Source organism: Oncorhynchus clarkii, chromosome 20, assembly GCF_045791955.1.
Source record: "Oncorhynchus clarkii lewisi isolate Uvic-CL-2024 chromosome 20, UVic_Ocla_1.0, whole genome shotgun sequence".
Classification (NCBI taxonomy): Eukaryota; Metazoa; Chordata; class Actinopteri; order Salmoniformes; family Salmonidae; genus Oncorhynchus; species Oncorhynchus clarkii.
In genome coordinates this window covers 58,273,847-58,291,096 of record NC_092166.1, presented here as the reverse complement: position 1 = coordinate 58,291,096, position 17,250 = coordinate 58,273,847, and the positions used below count along the sequence as shown (strand labels likewise).

At 44.6% G+C, this 17,250-nt stretch overlaps 1 protein-coding gene across 13 annotated transcripts in view; it reads right to left on the bottom strand.

Moving 5' to 3' along the window:
- Positions 1–10,577: 10,577 nt before the first annotated feature.
- Positions 10,578–17,250, bottom strand: part of LOC139376585 (neurexin-1a-like) — a 78,922-nt gene continuing 72,249 nt past the window's right edge. For 9 of the 13 annotated variants that reach the window (XM_071119341.1, XM_071119338.1, XM_071119344.1 and 6 more), the window contains one exon: positions 13,257–13,561. In XM_071119341.1, the coding sequence (XP_070975442.1) occupies positions 13,257–13,561 (305 nt within the window). Of the gene's footprint in view, positions 13,562–17,250 lie in introns of all 13 variants that reach the window. The other 4 variants (XM_071119339.1, XM_071119345.1, XM_071119350.1 and 1 more) reach the window with 1 other exon arrangement.

The following is a 17,250-nucleotide window of genomic DNA, read 5'->3' as shown; positions in this document are numbered from 1 at the left end:
TTGTGGTGCCACCAGCCACCTGTATAATATAGACCTTGGGAGACGGGGTTGATAAACTGTTCACTTATCCACCAATCTCTTGGATCCCTAACCCCTACCCTTTGTCCCCTTCCCCTAACTCCAGAGGATCTTGTTTAATATCTAAATTAAATAGGTCAATCAATATGTAAATACAGTAACTCTTACTGTAATACAGTAACCCTGCTCTCTGATAGGCTGGATTAAATCACGTACACCTTTCCAATCACTTACTCCATTGTATAAACCGCTAGGGGTTAGGGAGTAGGAGCTGTAATGTGTTGAGGATAGGAGTTAGGGGCTGAAAGAGGCCCTGGCTGGGACCAGTGAGTGTGTTTAGTCTGTGTGTTTGTATGTGTGTGTGTTTAGTTTAGTCTGATGTGTCATATTTGTGTCTGAAGGGAGCAATGTGGACATAACATTCTCTAACCCTACTGCCCTACAAGCACTCACACACACACACACACACACACACACACACACACACACACACACACACACACACACACACACACACACACACACACACACACACACACACACACACACACACACACACACACACTGTATTTTGTCCTCCTCTTCTCCCCCATTCTCTTCTCCCTACATACCTCGCTCCTCAATCTCTTCCTCCTCTTTTCCCCTTCCTCCATGCACCTGTGTCTGGAGCTGGAGGGGTGTGAGTGTGAGTATGTGTGTGTCAGTGTTTCAAGTTTCAACGTTTATTCGCCATGTGCACAGGATACAACAGGTGTAAAACAGCACAGTGAAATACCATGAGAGATCTTTCCCAACAATGCAGTGATAATAATATGAATATAGATAATAGAAAATAGAATAAGTCCCGAGTGGTGCAGCGGTCTAAGGCACTGCATCGCAGTACTAGAGGCGTCACTACAGTCCCGGGTTCGATCCCAGGCTGTGTCGCAGCCGGCCAAGAACCGGAGACCCATGAGGTGGTGTACAATTGGCCCAATGTCGTCCAGGTTAGGGCAGGGTTTAGCCAGCTAGGATGTCCTTGTCCCATCGCAATATAGCGACTCCTTGTGGCGGACTGGGCGCATGCACACTGAATTCGGTTGCCAGCTGTATGTTGTTTCCTCCAACACATTGGTGCGGCTGGCTTCCAGGTTAAGTGAGCAGTGTGTCAAGAAGCTTGGCGGGGTCGTGTTTCGGAGGATGCATGGCTCTCGACCCTCGCCTCTCCCGAGTCCGTACTGGAGTTGCAGCGATAGGACAAGACTGTAACTACCAATCGGTGAAAAATGTTGGAAAATGGTGTTTCATAAAGAAAGTATTCACATTTTCCACAATTTTTCACCACCATACATATTTGTCCTGATTTTTTCTTTTTTCCGAGTAGGCTGGCTCATAGTAATGGCTGGAACGACGAGAATGGAATGCCATCAAACACATAGAAAACCATGTTAAACTGATCCCACTATATGTTTTTGTGCTTGTAGATATGGCTGTCCTTGTTCGATAGAGCCATTGAACCTCTTTCAGCTATGTTCCTATCAGAGGATTCATTGCTAAATATACAAGCAAAAAAAAAAAATTATCCAGTCTCCGAAAACTACAATTCATGTGGGGCGGTGCTTTGTGCTCTGGCCTGTCCCTCCCACAAGGCAGGCTCTTTTGAAAGGGAGGCAGACACTAACGTCACAATCCTTTGGGCAAAACTAAAAGAACTGACCAGACCACAATGGCTTCAAGTGATTCCTCTGAAGTGATTCCTCTCAACACAAATTCGACAATGAAGAATTGTTTGATGCTCTGTTAGCTACATGGTGACATTCAACCATACATGTTTCAATCAGAATAAAGCGAAAAGGATTTGAAACAAAGAGTTGGATTTAGCTAGAAGCTCAGCTACAGCTGATGCCAGCACTACTGTAAAAGGGCAGATGACAAATACGGTGGCTAGCTAAGAAAGTCATTTTCCTGCAAGCCACCTAGCTAGCTAGGTAACTTCAGTTTATCTACTGAAACCCATATTGTGTATTGCTGGCTAAAATACTACTGTGTTACAGTGGGGGAAATCAAATTATTTTTCTGATTGCTAACTTAGGTAGCTAGCTAGCTAAACAACTACAGGTAAACATATATATGGCTAAAAATAGAAGTGGTTTTACAATCAGATATCTATTGTACCTCGATTGTAAAACCTCTTCTCTTTTTAGTCATAGATATAGCTACTAAACAGCTACCTACATTACAACCAGACACCTAAAGCTAGGTTTACCAGCAAACGTTAGCACATGACTGGAGTTGGCTGGCTAGCTTGCACCTGCTAACTTGTTATGCGCCACGCCTTGCGTTTGTAACTGGTTAGCAAACATGTGTAACATCAGCGACTGTGAACCATTTTACTAGCTAGCTATGTGACGTAATTGAAGAGGGTTGGCATTGGTTATGATTATGACGGTGGAATCTCACAAAATTATAGGCGTGACGCAATATTGGGGGTGTAATCAATGTAATACACACCATCACAATAAATCCATTATTTATTTTAGTCAAGTCTAAAGAAACATTTTGATATGAAGAAAATGTATTTTAGATGAACAGAATATGTTATCTGTCTATGCGCCATGCCATAGGCTGTAGGCTTGTTCATTTAGCTGACAATGTATGCTTATAAATCCTGGGTCATTCTTTTATTCAACATGATTTTATAGTAAGAATAATATAATTTAACTTAGCTGAATAAAATAGAAAGGATATGTTTCCTATTTATTTATTTAATTTTTTACTTGCTATATTGTATTTACTTTGCCACCATGGTCTTTTTTGCCTTTACCTGCCTTATCTCACCTCACTTGCTCACATTGTATATAGACTTATTTTTCTACTGTATTATTGACTGTATGTTTGTTTTACTCCATGTGTAACTCTGTGTTGTTGTTCGTGTCGAACTGCTTTGCTTTATCTTGGCCAGGTCTCAATTGTAAATTGAGAACTTGTTCTCAACTTGCCTACCTGGTTAAATAAATGTGAAATAAATAAAATAAATATAATTACAGAGTAGCTATGATGAGCATAAAAGTGATCATTTGAAACAGGTTCAATATGACATATTTAGAGTTATTTGGCAACTTTAGTTGTGAATGATACAAAACCTTAGAATGTTTTATAAATCAGAACATACACTACATGACCAGAAGTATGTGAACACCTGCTCGTCGAACATCTCATTCCAAAATCATGGTCCTTAATATGGAGTTGGTCCCCCCGTTTGCTGCTATAACAGCCTCCACTTTTCTGGGAAGGCTTTCAACTAGATGTTGGAACATTGCTGGAGGGACTTGCTTCCATTCAGCCACAAGAGCATTAGTGAGGTCGGGTGCTGATGTTGGGCGAAGAGGCATAGCTTTTGTAGCAGTGTGATGTTGTTCCCCTAGATTATGCACCAAATTGCACACAAGGACAAGAGGGGATGTTAATAATTTGATAATAATAATAATAATAATTCAGTGTATTTTTTAAATTTAATTACAGCTGCATAGCTAATGTTTTTCTTTGGTGTTCAAACACTTTTTCATATCAATATTGTACATACATGTGATTGTAAAAGTTTTGTATATTTTGGTTTGGTCCATCGAGGGTTATCTGTATTTCCGTACCCCCTTATTGTTCTCTTTTGCCCCACCTTCGGCTAGCAAGGTATGTTGTCCTTGGCTCCGAAATTGTTTAATATAAAACCGTCATAATGATACACAATGTACTTTTATGCTACCATAAGTTTGTTACAATGTGGATAATACACTGCTCAAAAAAATAAAGGGAACACTAAAATAACACATCCTAGAATGAAAAATTCTTATTAAATACTTTTTTCTTTACATAGTTGTGCTGACAAGAAAATCACACAAAAATGATCAATGGAAATCAAATTTATCAACCCATGGAGGTCTGGATTTGGAGTCACACTCAAAATTAAAGTGGAAAACCACACTACAGGCTGATCCAAATTTGATGTAATGTCCTTAAAACAAGTCAAAATGAGGCCCAGTAGTGTGTGTGGCCTCCACGTGCCTGTATGACCTCCTTACAATGCCTGGGCATGCTCCTGATGAGGTGGCGGATGGTCTCCTGAGGGATCTCCTCCTAGACCTGGACTAAAGCATCCGCCAACTCCTGGACAGTCTGTGGTGCAAAGTTGGTGGATGGAGCGAGACATGATGTCCAAGATGTGCTCAATTGGATTCAGGTCTGGGGAACGGGCGGGCCAGTCCATAGCATCAATGCCTTCCTCTTGCAGGAATTGCTGACACACTCCAGCCACATGAGGTCTAGCATTGTCTTGCATTAGGAGGAACCCAGGGCCAACCGCACCAGCATATGGTCTCACAAGGGGTCTGAGGATCTCATCTCGGTACCTAATGGCAGTCAGGCTACCTCTGGCGAGCACATGGAGGGCTGTGCGGCCCCCCAAAGAAATGCCACCCCACACCATGACTGACCCACCGCCAACCGGTCATGCTGGAGGATACTGCAGGCAGCAGAACGTTCTCCACGGCGTCTCCAGACTCTGTCACGTCTGTCACATGTGCTCAGTTTGCTTGCACAAAGGCGGAGGTAGCGGTCCTGCTGCTGGGTTGTTGCCCTCCTATGGCCTCCTCCACGTCTCCTGATGTACTGGCCTGTCTCCTGGTAGCTCCTCCATGCTCTGGACACTACGCTGACAGACACATCAAACCTTCTTGCCACAGCTCGCATTGATGTGCCATCCTGGATGAGCTGCACTACCTGAGCCACTTGTGTGGGTTGTAGACTCCGTCTCATGCTACCACTAGAGTGAAAGCACCGCCAGCATTCAAAAGTGACCAAAACATCAGCCAGGAAGCATAGGAACTGAGAAGTGGTCTGTGGTTATCACCTGCAGATCCACTCCTTTATTGGGGGTGTCTTGCTAATTGCCTATAATTTCCACCTGTTGTCTATTCCATTTGCACAACAGCATGTGAAATATATTGTCAATCAGTGTTGCTTCCTAAGTGGACAGTTTGATTTCACAGAAGTGTGATTGACTTGGAGTTACATTGTGTTGTTTAAGTGTTCCCTTTATTTTTTTGAGCAGTGTATAAAGATTTATGTCAACAAGTTTCACAAAGCTCGCTAACTAGGGTATCTATTGTAACTTGTGAGTACTTGGGACAGTGTTTGAGTGAGTGTCCATGTGCTTGCGCAGGTGCCTGAGAGCTAGGACTGCACAAAAGTTTAACATAATGTGTGTTGTCTCTTCGTGTACAGGGCATATAAAAAATAATTCCACTTGCAGACCTTCAGTTGTTTCAGCTAAATTTATAAAAAATAAAAAAACTGAAATATATACATAAGTATTCGAACCCTTTACTCAGTACTTTGTTGAAACACCGTTGGCAGCGATTACAGCCTCAGTCTTCTTGGGTATGACGCTACAAACTTGGCACACCTGTATTTGAGGAGTTTCTCCAATTCTTCTCTGCATATCCTCACAAGCTTTGTCAGGTTGGAAGGAGAGCGTCGCTGCACAGCTATTTTCAGGTCTCTCCAGAGATGTTCGATCAGGTTCAAGTCTGGGCTCTGGCTGGGCCACTCAAGGACATCCAGAGACTTGTCCCGAAGCCACTCCTGCATTATCTTGGCTGTGTGCTTAGGGTTATTGTCCTGTGGGAAGGTGAACCTCCGCACCAGTCTGAGGTCCTGATCGCTCTGGAGCAGGTTTTCATCAAGGATCTCTCTGTACTTTGCTCCATATTTCCCTCAATCCAATCCAATGCTACTGAAAAACATCTCCCACCACCATCCTTCACCGTAGGGATGGTGCCAGGTTTCCTCCAGACGTGACGCTTGGCATTCAGGCCAAAGAGTTCAATCTTGGTTTCATCAGACCAGAAAATCTTGTTTCTCTAGGTCTGAGAGTCCTTTAAGTGCCTTTTGGCAAACTCCAAGCGGGCTGTAATGTGCCTTTTACTGAGAAGTGGCTTCCGTCTGGTCACTCTACCATAAAGACCTGATTGGTAGAGTGCTGCAGAGATGGTTGTCCTTTTGGAAGGTTATCCCATCTCCACAGAGGAACTCTAGAGCTCTGTCAGAGTGACAATTTGGTTCTTGTTCATTTCCCTGACCAAGGCCCATCTCCCCTGATTGCTCAGTTTGGCCTGGCGGTCAGCCCTAGGAAGAGTCTTGGTGGTTCTAAACTTCTTCCATTTAAGAATGGATGCCACTATGTTGTTGGGACCTTCAATGCTGTAGACATGTTTTGGTAGCCTTCCCCAGATCTATGCTTCGACACAATCCTGTCTTGGAGCTCTACGGACAATTCCTTCGACCTCATGGCTTGTTTTTGTTTTTTTACATGCGCTGTCAACTGTGGGACCACATGTGTGTTCCTTTCCAAATAATGTCTAATCAATTGAATTTACCACAGGTAGACTCCAATCAAGTTGTAGAAACATCTCAAGGATGATCAATGGAACAGGATGCACCTGAGCTCAATTTCAAGTCTCATAGCAAAAGGTCTGAATACTTATGTAAATAAGGGATTTCTGTTTTTTATTATTATTACATTTGTTAAAATGTCTAAAAAACTATTTTTGCTTTGTCATTGTGGGGTATTGTGTGTAGATTGATGAGGAAAACAATGAGTTTAATCAATTTTAGAATAAGGCTGTAACGTAACAAAATGTGGAAAAAGTCAAGGGGTCTGAATACTTTCCGATGGCACTGTATGTGTGTGTGTAAGGTGTGTGTAGGTGTGTGTTCTCTATCCTTACAGAGGTCTATAGGGAATGCCTACCAGCGTGAGAAGCATGTAAGGTGTGTCTGAACTCTGGTTTTACAGCGGCCTACGTATGGCTTGTCATTCAGCGTAAGTGCAGATGTGTATGTTTAAGGTGTGTGGGTATAAGTAGTGTTGGTAGTTGAATACTTGGTTCTTACAGAGGTATGGGGCATGCCGTTGAGGGTGAGGTGTGTGTAAAGCAGGGGTGTCAGACTAATTTTGCCCCGGGGGCCGCATTCGGCCTTCAACAAGTGACACGGATCCCTCCGGAACTGTCATTATGCACACCTGGTCCCTATTCCCATTGATTAGTAATTGTATAAGTGTGCCCTTTGTTTACCATTGTCCTGTCGATTATTGTTCCTATGTCCGTTGGTCGTGTGAGTACCTGTGCTGTGTTGTTTTGGCTTTCGTGCCACTTGTATTGCGCAGATGATTATGGGTCTCGTCCCGTGTGGTAGTCATTGTGTGCTTGTGTGTGTTCGGGCCTCGTCCCGTGAATTTATTAGAGGCACTCCTCGCTCTGTACGTGTTTGTTTGGTCTTCGTCCCCGTGCCTTTACATGGCATGCTGTAATTTGGGGTCAATAAAAACCTCTATTACGCATTCCTGCGCCTGTCTTCCGATCCCTTTATACCAACGTGACAGCAAGGTCCGGAGGGCCGCACAAAAAATGTGCTATATTTCCTTGCTGTGAACATTTTCAGAAAATAGTCCTCTATCCATCGTTTTGGGGATTTTCGATGCTCCCTGCCTGTCTAGCTTTCATTTTGGTGATTATTAGCAAGCTGGACACAGTCAATAAACAGTATGAATATACAATAGGTCCATTATCCTTCCTACACATTATCCTTCCTCTTGCCCTTAGAACAGGCTCAATTTGTCAGAAACCTACAAGATGTTGAAAGCATCCCACGGGGATGCTGGCCCATGTTGACTCAAGTTGGCTGGATGTCCTTTGGGGTTGGACCATTCTTGATAGACAGGGGAAATAAATCAATCAATCAAATGTATTTATGAAGCCCTTTTTACATCAGCAGATGTCACAAAGTGTTTATACAGAAACCCAGCCTAAAACCCCCAAAGAGCTATTGTGTGTAGATTGATGAGGAAACAAATACATGTAATCCATTTTAGAATAAGGCTGTAGCATAACACAATGTGGAAAATATTATAAACTACAACACAGTAACTAACCAACAGTCACTACAGTGTGGTAACTATGAACCCGTCATGTCCCTGCCCTGATCTCCATGTTCAATCAGCAACACATCTCCTCCACCAAGTCAATAAATAATGAAAAAAAGGTAGCGATAGCATCAAAAGGAACACGATGTCCTCTGAAAAAAAACTTGCACACAGGTGCTTCAGCATTGCCCTCACTCCTCTATCCAGATACTCATCCCTCCATTCCTTTCTCCGTCTCTCTCCGGTCAGCAGTGTGTGTGAGTTTGAGTGAGTTTGAGAGCGAGAGAGACAGTGTGCGAGAAAGAGTGTGTTAAAGAGAGACAGAGATTGAAAGAGGCTGCGGTTTCTTCCTGTGGTGGTGTGCATCTGTGTGTGATGGTGGTCACAGTGTGACATAGACCTTGGGAGATGGGGTTGATAAGCTGTTCACTTATCCACCAATCCCCTGGATCGCTACCCTTTGCCCCGTTCCCCTAAATCCAGAGGATCTTGTGGATATCTACTGCGACCAGGGAGTGTGTTTAGCCTGCTTGTATGTGTGTGTCTGAGGGAGACAATGTGGACATAATGTTCTCTAACACAACACTCATAAAATGGTTATTAGGTAGTAACCCTTTTTGGTTCCAGGTAGTACCATTTTGGGTTCCATGTAGAACCCTCTGTGTAAAGTTTTTTTTACCTGAAACCAAAAAGAGGGAGAGAGAGAATGGGATAGAGGGAGGATAAAGGAATATTTCGGACCAAGGCGCAGCGTGAGTATAGGTCCACATATTTTTAACCTCGTGAAATCATGATGTGCACACAGGCAACTAAACAAACATTATCCCACAAAACACAGGTGGGGAAATGGCTACCTAAATATGATCACCAATCAGGGGCAACAATAAACAGCTGCCTCTAATTGGGAACCATATTAGCACCAAGATAGAAATAGACATACTAGAACACCCCCTAGTCACGCCCTGACCTACTACACCATAGAGAACCAAGGTCTCTCTGAAACCAAATGGGGAGGGTGGGGGGTGATTAGTGTCGGTTGTGGCTCCGGTGCAGGTCGTAGCCCCCGCCCAGACCCCGGATCCGGACATGGTGCCGGGCTGAATGCCGTGCCTGGACTGGGCATCGGCGCAGAGGAAGGCTCCTGCCCTGGAGCTGGACCGGACGCCTTGCCTGGAAGCTCTGGACCGTTGACCGTCGCGGGAGGTTCTGGACCGTTGACCGTCGCGGGAGGTTCTGGACCGTTGACCGTCGCGGGAGATTCTGGACCGTTGATCGCCGCGGGAGATTCTGGACCGTTGATCGCCGCGGGAGATTCTGGACCGTTGACCGTCGCGGGAGGTTCTGGACCGTTGACCGTTACGGGAGGTTCCCGACTGTGAACCGTCGCCGGAAGCTCTGGACTGTGAATGCGCACTGGAGGCCTAGTGCGTGGAGCCGGCACAGGTGATACCGGATTGGTGACACACACTTCAGGGCGAGTGTGGGGATGGCACAGGACGTACCGGACTGGGGAGGCGCACTTGAGACCTTGTGCGTGGAGCCGGCACAGGTGGTACCGGTGACACACACTTCAGGAAGGGTGTGGAGAGCTGGCACAGGACTCACCAGACTGCTGACAGGCTCTTCAGGTCGGATGCCATGCAGAATACACCGACATAACATTTCGCTCATCTTTCTCTCAACTTCTCCATCGCCTCCCTGACGGTCTCTGGCTCTTCCCGCGGCTCAGCCGCCAGCTCCATGTGCCCCTCCCCACAAAAAATCTTGGGGTTTCTTTGGCAGCGGACTGACGACACGCTCCTCATGGAGAGTGCGAGGAACTGGCACAGGACATACCGGGCTGGGGAGGTGCACTGGAGATCTGGTGCGTGGAGCCGGCACAGATGGCACTGGACTGATGACCCGCTCTTCAGCCCGCTAGAGCTGCAGCCTACTCCTTGCTAACCCCTCTCTCCGGTATCCTCCCTCACATTGTTCCATCGACTCCCAGGCGGGTTCTGGCACTCTCCTCGGCTCGACCGGCAACCCCTATTGCCCTTGGTGTTTCTGTGGCCGTGGTCCTCGTCGCTGTCCTTCCATGCTCCTTGGCGACTTCCGCCAAGGGTCTTGTGTCCTTCCATGATTTCCTCCCATGTCCAACTCCATGGCACGCTGCTTGGTCCTTGCGTGGTGGGATATTCTGTCACGATCGTCGTAATGAGCAGTCCAAGGCGCAGCGTGAGTAAAGTTCCACATTTTTTTAATCTCCGTGAAACAAAACAAAACAATAAAGAAACACCGAAACGTGAAGTCATGATGTGCACACAGGCAACTAAACACAAACAATATCCCACAAAACACAGGTGGGGAAATGGCTACCTAAATATGGTCACCAATCAGAGGCAACGATAAACAGCTGCCTCTAATTGGGAACCATATTAGCACCAAGATAGAAATAGACATACTAGAACACCCCCTAGTCACGTCCTGACCTACTACACCATAGAGAACCAAGGGGTCTCTATGGTCAGGGCGTGACAATATTGTTGTGTAGGAAATTTGCTAAATAACTTCACTTATGTCATATTTTTGAATAGAAGAGAATAGAATAAAAGTTAAGGTAACTTCACTTGGGTAATATTTTATTGACTCGTTTGATCTTCAAAACTATTTTTCATAATAAAGTTCCACTTTATGTTCTTCAAAGAACTGTAACAATAAAAATAAAAGTAAAATACTGTAGAAAAATTGTATATATATAAAATCAAAAGGCTAAATGAACACTTAGATGAAGAACACCACAGTTCAATGCTCCTCCTTCACTTCAGATAGAAACAGAGAGAGGAGAAAGGGAGAAAGAAAGAGAGAGAGGAAGAGGCGTCGACGAGAGGGAGAGAAGAACAGAGAGAAATAGGGATAAAGGGATAGATAAAGAGAAGGAATCAGTTAGTTACATTTTTCTGTCAAATTTTTAGGTTTTATTACTACTATGCCTTTAATGCTTTATGTCCCGCCCCCAGTCTGATTCCCATGCATGTGATTGGTTGGCAATATTGCTTGGATGACCCGGGGGAGCGTGGTTGCCGACAAAAGCTAGAAATACAATGTCCAGATTAGTCACAATGGAGACTACTGCCTGTTCTGGACAGTGCATTTCTATCTACTCTGTTCTTACAGTAGGTTTGTGTCTCAAATGGCACCCTATTTCCTGTGCACTACTTTTGATCAGAGCCATGTAGTTTTAGGGTTAGCACTAATAGTGCACTACTTTAAACATCTGCCATTTGAGATCTACACAGTCTTACATGCACTGAATGACATCATAGTCACACCTTTAACCTTCTCCACAGAGCCCGCCCCCACCCCCCCTACTCCTGGCTGGCTGGAATTGATCACATGGACAACGAGAGGGACAATCAACCAATGTGAACACACAGGATGCTCGGAGAGGGAGGGCCAATGAAAGTAAAGCAACTCAAATTCTATTAGCCAATGGCATCATGAACAGCTCTATCATTATAGAAACACATGATAACACTTAGTATTCTGTTTTTGATTATTTTACAGACATTTTTTTTTTTGTAATATAAAACGTTCATCAGAGCACGTATAGTTGTCTATAGGACAGGCTTTAAAACGGGCTGGGCCTGTGGCAGGAGGACATACCCAGCCTTTACACCAGGGTTACTCACTAAACCACAATCCAAAACAAACACACCAACCTGGCTCTCAGAGACCCTGGAGCCTGGTCACACTCTGCTGTGTGTTGGAAGGGATGGAACGTTGTTGTGTGTACAGCATTTGTCCTGTCTTCTTATTGATGATTGCTATATGATGTTAGTTCTGAAGTTAGCTTATCCTGTTGTGTTGTCTGTCTGTCACTATTAAGCCCTGTAATAATTGGCCCTCGGGTGGTGGATCATGTGGTAGGCTTCGGTGAGCCAGGTGGTAGGTTATTATAAGCCCAGGTGGTGGATCATGTGGTAGGCTTCGGTGAGCCAGGTGGTCGGTTATTATAAGCCCAGGTGGTGGATCATGTGGTAGGCTTCGGTGAGCCAGGTGGTCGGTTATTATAAGCCCAGGTGGTGGATCACGTGGTAGGCTTCGGTGAGCCAGGTGGTAGGTTATGGCTGTACTGGGTTTAGGAGTAACCCCTGTAGTCTCTGCTCTGTTAGAAACACATGGAGTAAGATAATTCAACGTGCAACAATTTCCCCAAAGAGTCTAAACTGTCCACATGTTCATCCTCATTCTTCTTTTTCTTCATCATCGACTTCAGCATTATCATAATAATATCATCATTATCGCAGATATCGTTGCCACCAGTCAGGGATGAAGCTCTGGTAATGAAGCTCTTGTGGTGTTGTAGGAGGTGTGAGTGTGTGTGTTGTGTGTTGTGTAGGTAGGTAGGTGTAGGTAGGTAGGTAGGTAGGTAGGTAGGTAGGTAGGTAGTTCTGGTGTCTCTGGTCTCCTCTCCAGAGTCAAAGTCTCTCGTTTTCATAGTCTGGATGGGTTGATACAACGTTGTAACGTACGTTGTATAACGTTTGAAAATAAATGTCCCGGCAACATTTCAAACACACACAGCTTCCTTTTCCTCGTACACGCCCTACTCCGCCCCTCCCCAGCGAGTCGGGCAAACAGAGCCACCATGGCAACCCTGGTGGGTGTGACTCTTCCGGTCTTATTGGCGTGGTAACGTCCATTCTGCTGACTGGTGGGCTAGGGTTAGGGGCAGGGTTCAGGTAATCTGGTGTTCCCCCATTGGACAACACCAGCCTTACACAAAATTGAAACTGGGAGTTTATCAGGGTGTTAATCTGGATATACTGATTTTGACTCCGTACGACAGAACACTAGTGTTTTCTTTAGGTGTTCTTTCCCAGTCTACCCCCTGCCCCCTCCTCTCTCTGAGTCTACAGGACAGTTTATAGCAGGGAGAGACAGGGGCTAGTCCTTGAAAAAAAACTGCTCTTTACTGGTCCTGTACCAGGAGTCTACCTGGTGATTACTCTGCTTGTCATTACGGTTATTCTGGTCGAACACAGGCCTCACACAGAGAGGATGTGGTTAGTGGTTATTATTACTGTACAGGATGGGTCTCTGCCCTTATGGCAGTCTCTTTGTCTCTGTGTGTTTCTTTTATGTGTGTGTGTGTGTGTGTGTGTGTGTGTGTGTGTGTGTGTGTGTGTGTGTGTGTGTGTATGTGGGCGTCTCAGGGCATGTCCTCCTGTATGTGTGCATATGTCTGTATAAGTGTAGATGTGTATATGTAAATGTCATAAGGGTGTCCCTCCAATCCTCACACGTAGTACTCCTTGTCTTTGTTCTTCTTGTTCTTGGAGATCTTGGCGATGCCCAGCGGCTTGTCCTTGGTGCTGCCGTTAGGCTGGGTGGCAGAGTTACTGATGTAGTTGCGGCTCTCGTCCACGTGGTACGAGCCCTCGTCGCGGTTGCGGTACTTGTACATGGCGTAGAGCAGGATGAGGATGCAGAGGGCGGCGGCCGCCACGATGCCCACCACCATGCCGGTGGTGCTGCTGGACTCCCTCACTCCCTCTGATGTCCCTGGGAACGGCTTGACCTCCGGGAGAGGGGGGTGGGCTGCTGGAGGGAGGATGACGGGAGAGGGGGAGGGAAAGGGGGACAGTGAGAGATGTCTGCATTGTCCAACATTTTTCTCCATGTTAGTTGCCATCATTGTCCATCTTTCTGTTTAGTCTGCAGTTGTTTTTGCTTTGGTTTTTGTTCTGTTTGAAACTGTAAAGCGTATTTGGATTCTTGAAAAGCTCTATATAAATTCCATGTATATTTAGTATTATTCATGGAAATCATATAGAACAGTGCTCCATAGTTTCACTTGCATTAATTCCGCATTTGTGTGATCTCAGGATAAACCTAACGCACATTAAACCTAAATGTTTCTCTAGTCTACTAGCCATACTGTTAGTGTGTGAGGGTAGTAAATGTTCTCCAGTCTACAAGTTGTACTGTAAGTGTGTGAGGGTAGTAAATGTTTCTCCAGTCTACTAGCCATACTGTTAGTGTGTGAGGGTAGTAAATGTTTCCCCAGTCTACTTGCCATACTGTTAGTGTGTGAGGGTAGTAAATGTTTCTCCAGTCTACTTGCCATACTGTTAGTGTGTGAGGGTAGTAAATGTTCTCCAGTCTACTAGCCAAACTGTTAGTGTGTGAGGGTAGTAAATGTTTCTCCAGTCTACTAGCCAAACTGTTAGTGTGTGAGGGTAGTAAATGTTCTCCAGTCTACTAGCCAAACTGTTAGTGTGTGAGGGTAGTAAATGGTTCTCCAGTCTACTAGCCAAACTGTTAGTGTGTGGGGGTAGTAAATGGTTCTCCAGTCTACTAGCCATACTGTTAGTGTCTGAGGGTAGTAAATGGTTCTCCAGTCTACTAGCCAAACTGTTAGTGTGTGAGGGTAGTAAATGGTTCTCCAGTCTACTAGCCAAACTGTTAGTGTGTGGGGGTAGTAAATGGTTCTCCAGTCTACTAGCCATACTGTTAGTGTCTGAGGGCAGTAAATGGTTCTCCAGTCTACTAGCCAAACTGTTAGTGTGTGAGGGTAGTAAATGGTTCTCCAGTCTATAAGCCATACTGTTAGTGTGTGAGGGTAGTAAATGTTTCTCCAGTCTACTAGCCATACTGTTAGTGTGTGAGGGTAGTAAATGTTTCTCCAGTCTACTAGTTGTACTGTAAGCGTGTGAGGGTAGTAAATATTTCTCCAGTCTACTAGCCATACTGTTAGTGTGTGAGGGTAGTCAATGTTTCTCCAGTCTACTAGCCATACTGTTAGTGTGAGGGTAGTAATTGTTTCTCCAGTCTACTAGCCATAATTTTAGTGTGTGAGGGTAGTAAATGGTTCTCTAGTCTACTAGCCATACTGTTAGTGTGTGAGGGTAGTAAATGTTTCTCCAGTCTACTAGCCATACTGTTAGTGTGTGAGGGTAGTAAATGGTTCTCCAGTCTACTAGCCATACTGTTAGTGTGTGAGGGTAGTAAATGGTTCTCCAGTCTACTAGCCAAACTGTTAGTGTGTGAGGGTAGTAAATGGTTCTCTAGTCTACTAGCCATACTGTTTGTGTGAGGGTAGTAAATGTTTCTCCAGTCTACTAGTTGTACTGTAAGTGTGTGAGGGTAGTAAATGGTTCTCCAGTCTACTAGTCTACAATACTGTTAGTGTGTGAGGGTAGTAAATGTTTCTCTAAATGTTTCTCCAGTCTACTAGCCATACTGTTAGTGTGTGAGGGTAGTAAATGACATTCTGTTAGTGTGTGAGGGTTAAATGGTTCTCCAGTCTACTAGCCATACTGTTAGTGTGTGAGGGTAGTAAATGTTTCTCCAGTCTACTAGCCATACTGTTAGTGTGTGAGGGTAGTAAATGTTTCTCCAGTCTACATAGTTACATTCTGTTAGTGTGTGAGGGTAGTAAATGGTTCTCCAGTCTACTAGCCATACTGTTAGTGTGTGAGGGTAGTAAATGTTTCTCCAGTCTACTAGCCATAATCTTTAGTGTGTGAGGGTAGTAAATGAGGGTTCTCTCCAGTCTACTAGCCATACTGTTAGTGTGTGAGGGTAGTAAATGTTTCTCCAGTCTACTAGCCATACTGTTAGTGTGTGAGGGTAGTAAATGGTTCTCCAGTCTACTAGCCATACTGTTAGTGTGTGAGGGTAGTAAATGGTTCTCCAGTCTACTAGCCAAACTGTTAGTGTGTGAGGGTAGTAAATGGTTCTCTAGTCTACTAGCCATACTGTTTGTGTGAGGGTAGTAAATGGTTCTCCAGTCTACTTGCCATACTGTTAGTGTGTGAGGGTAGTAAATGTTCTCCAGTCTACTAGCCAAACTGTTAGTGTGTGAGGGTAGTAAATGTTCTCCAGTCTACTAGTTGTACTCTAAGTGTGTGAGGGTAGTAAATGTTTCTCCAGTGCCTACTGTTAGTGTGTGAGGGTAGTAGCCTATACTGTTAGTGTGTGAGGGTAGTAAATGTTTCTCCAGTACGAGCCAAACTACTAGCTACTAAACTGTTAGTGTGTGAGGGTAGTAAATGGTTCTCCAGTCTACTAGCCAAACTGTTAGTGTGTGGGGGTAGTAAATGGTTCTCCAGTCTACTAGCCATACTGTTAGTGTCTGAGGGTAGTAAATGGTTCTCCAGTCTACTAGCCAAACTGTTAGTGTGTGAGGGTAGTAAATGGTTCTCCAGTCTACTAGCCAAACTGTTAGTGTGTGGGGGTAGTAAATGGTTCTCCAGTCTACTAGCCATACTGTTAGTGTCTGAGGGCAGTAAATGGTTCTCCAGTCTACTAGCCAAACTGTTAGTGTGTGAGGGTAGTAAATGGTTCTCCAGTCTATAAGCCATACTGTTAGTGTGTGAGGGTAGTAAATGTTTCTCCAGTCTACTAGCCATACTGTTAGTGTGTGAGGGTAGTAAATGTTTCTCCAGTCTACTAGTTGTACTGTAAGCGTGTGAGGGTAGTAAATATTTCTCCAGTCTACTAGCCATACTGTTAGTGTGTGAGGGTAGTCAATGTTTCTCCAGTCTACTAGCCATACTGTTAGTGTGAGGGTAGTAATTGTTTCTCCAGTCTACTAGCCATAATTTTAGTGTGTGAGGGTAGTAAATGGTTCTCTAGTCTACTAGCCATACTGTTAGTGTGTGAGGGTAGTAAATGTTTCTCCAGTCTACTAGCCATACTGTTAGTGTGTGAGGGTAGTAAATGGTTCTCCAGTCTACTAGCCATACTGTTAGTGTGTGAGGGTAGTAAATGGTTCTCCAGTCTACTAGCCAAACTGTTAGTGTGTGAGGGTAGTAAATGGTTCTCTAGTCTACTAGCCATACTGTTTGTGTGAGGGTAGTAAATGTTTCTCCAGTCTACTAGTTGTACTGTAAGTGTGTGAGGGTAGTAAATGGTTCTCCAGTCTACTAGCAATACTGTTAGTGTGTGAGGGTAGTAAATGTTTCTCTAGTCTACTAGCCATACTGTTAGTGTGTGAGGGTAGTAAATGCTTATCCAGTCTACTAGCCATACTGTTAGTGTGTGAGGGTAGTAAATGTTTCTCCAGTCTACTAGCCATACTGTTAGTGTGTGAGGGTAGTAAATGTTTCTCCAGTCTAATAGACATTCTGTTAGTGTGTGAGGGTAGTAAATGGTTCTCCAGTCTACTAGCCATACTGTTAGTGTGTGAGGGTAGTAAATGTTTCTCTCGTCTATGAGCCATTCTGTTAAAGTGAGAGGGTTTTAAATGTTTCTCCAGTCTACTAGCCATACTGTTAAAGTGAGAG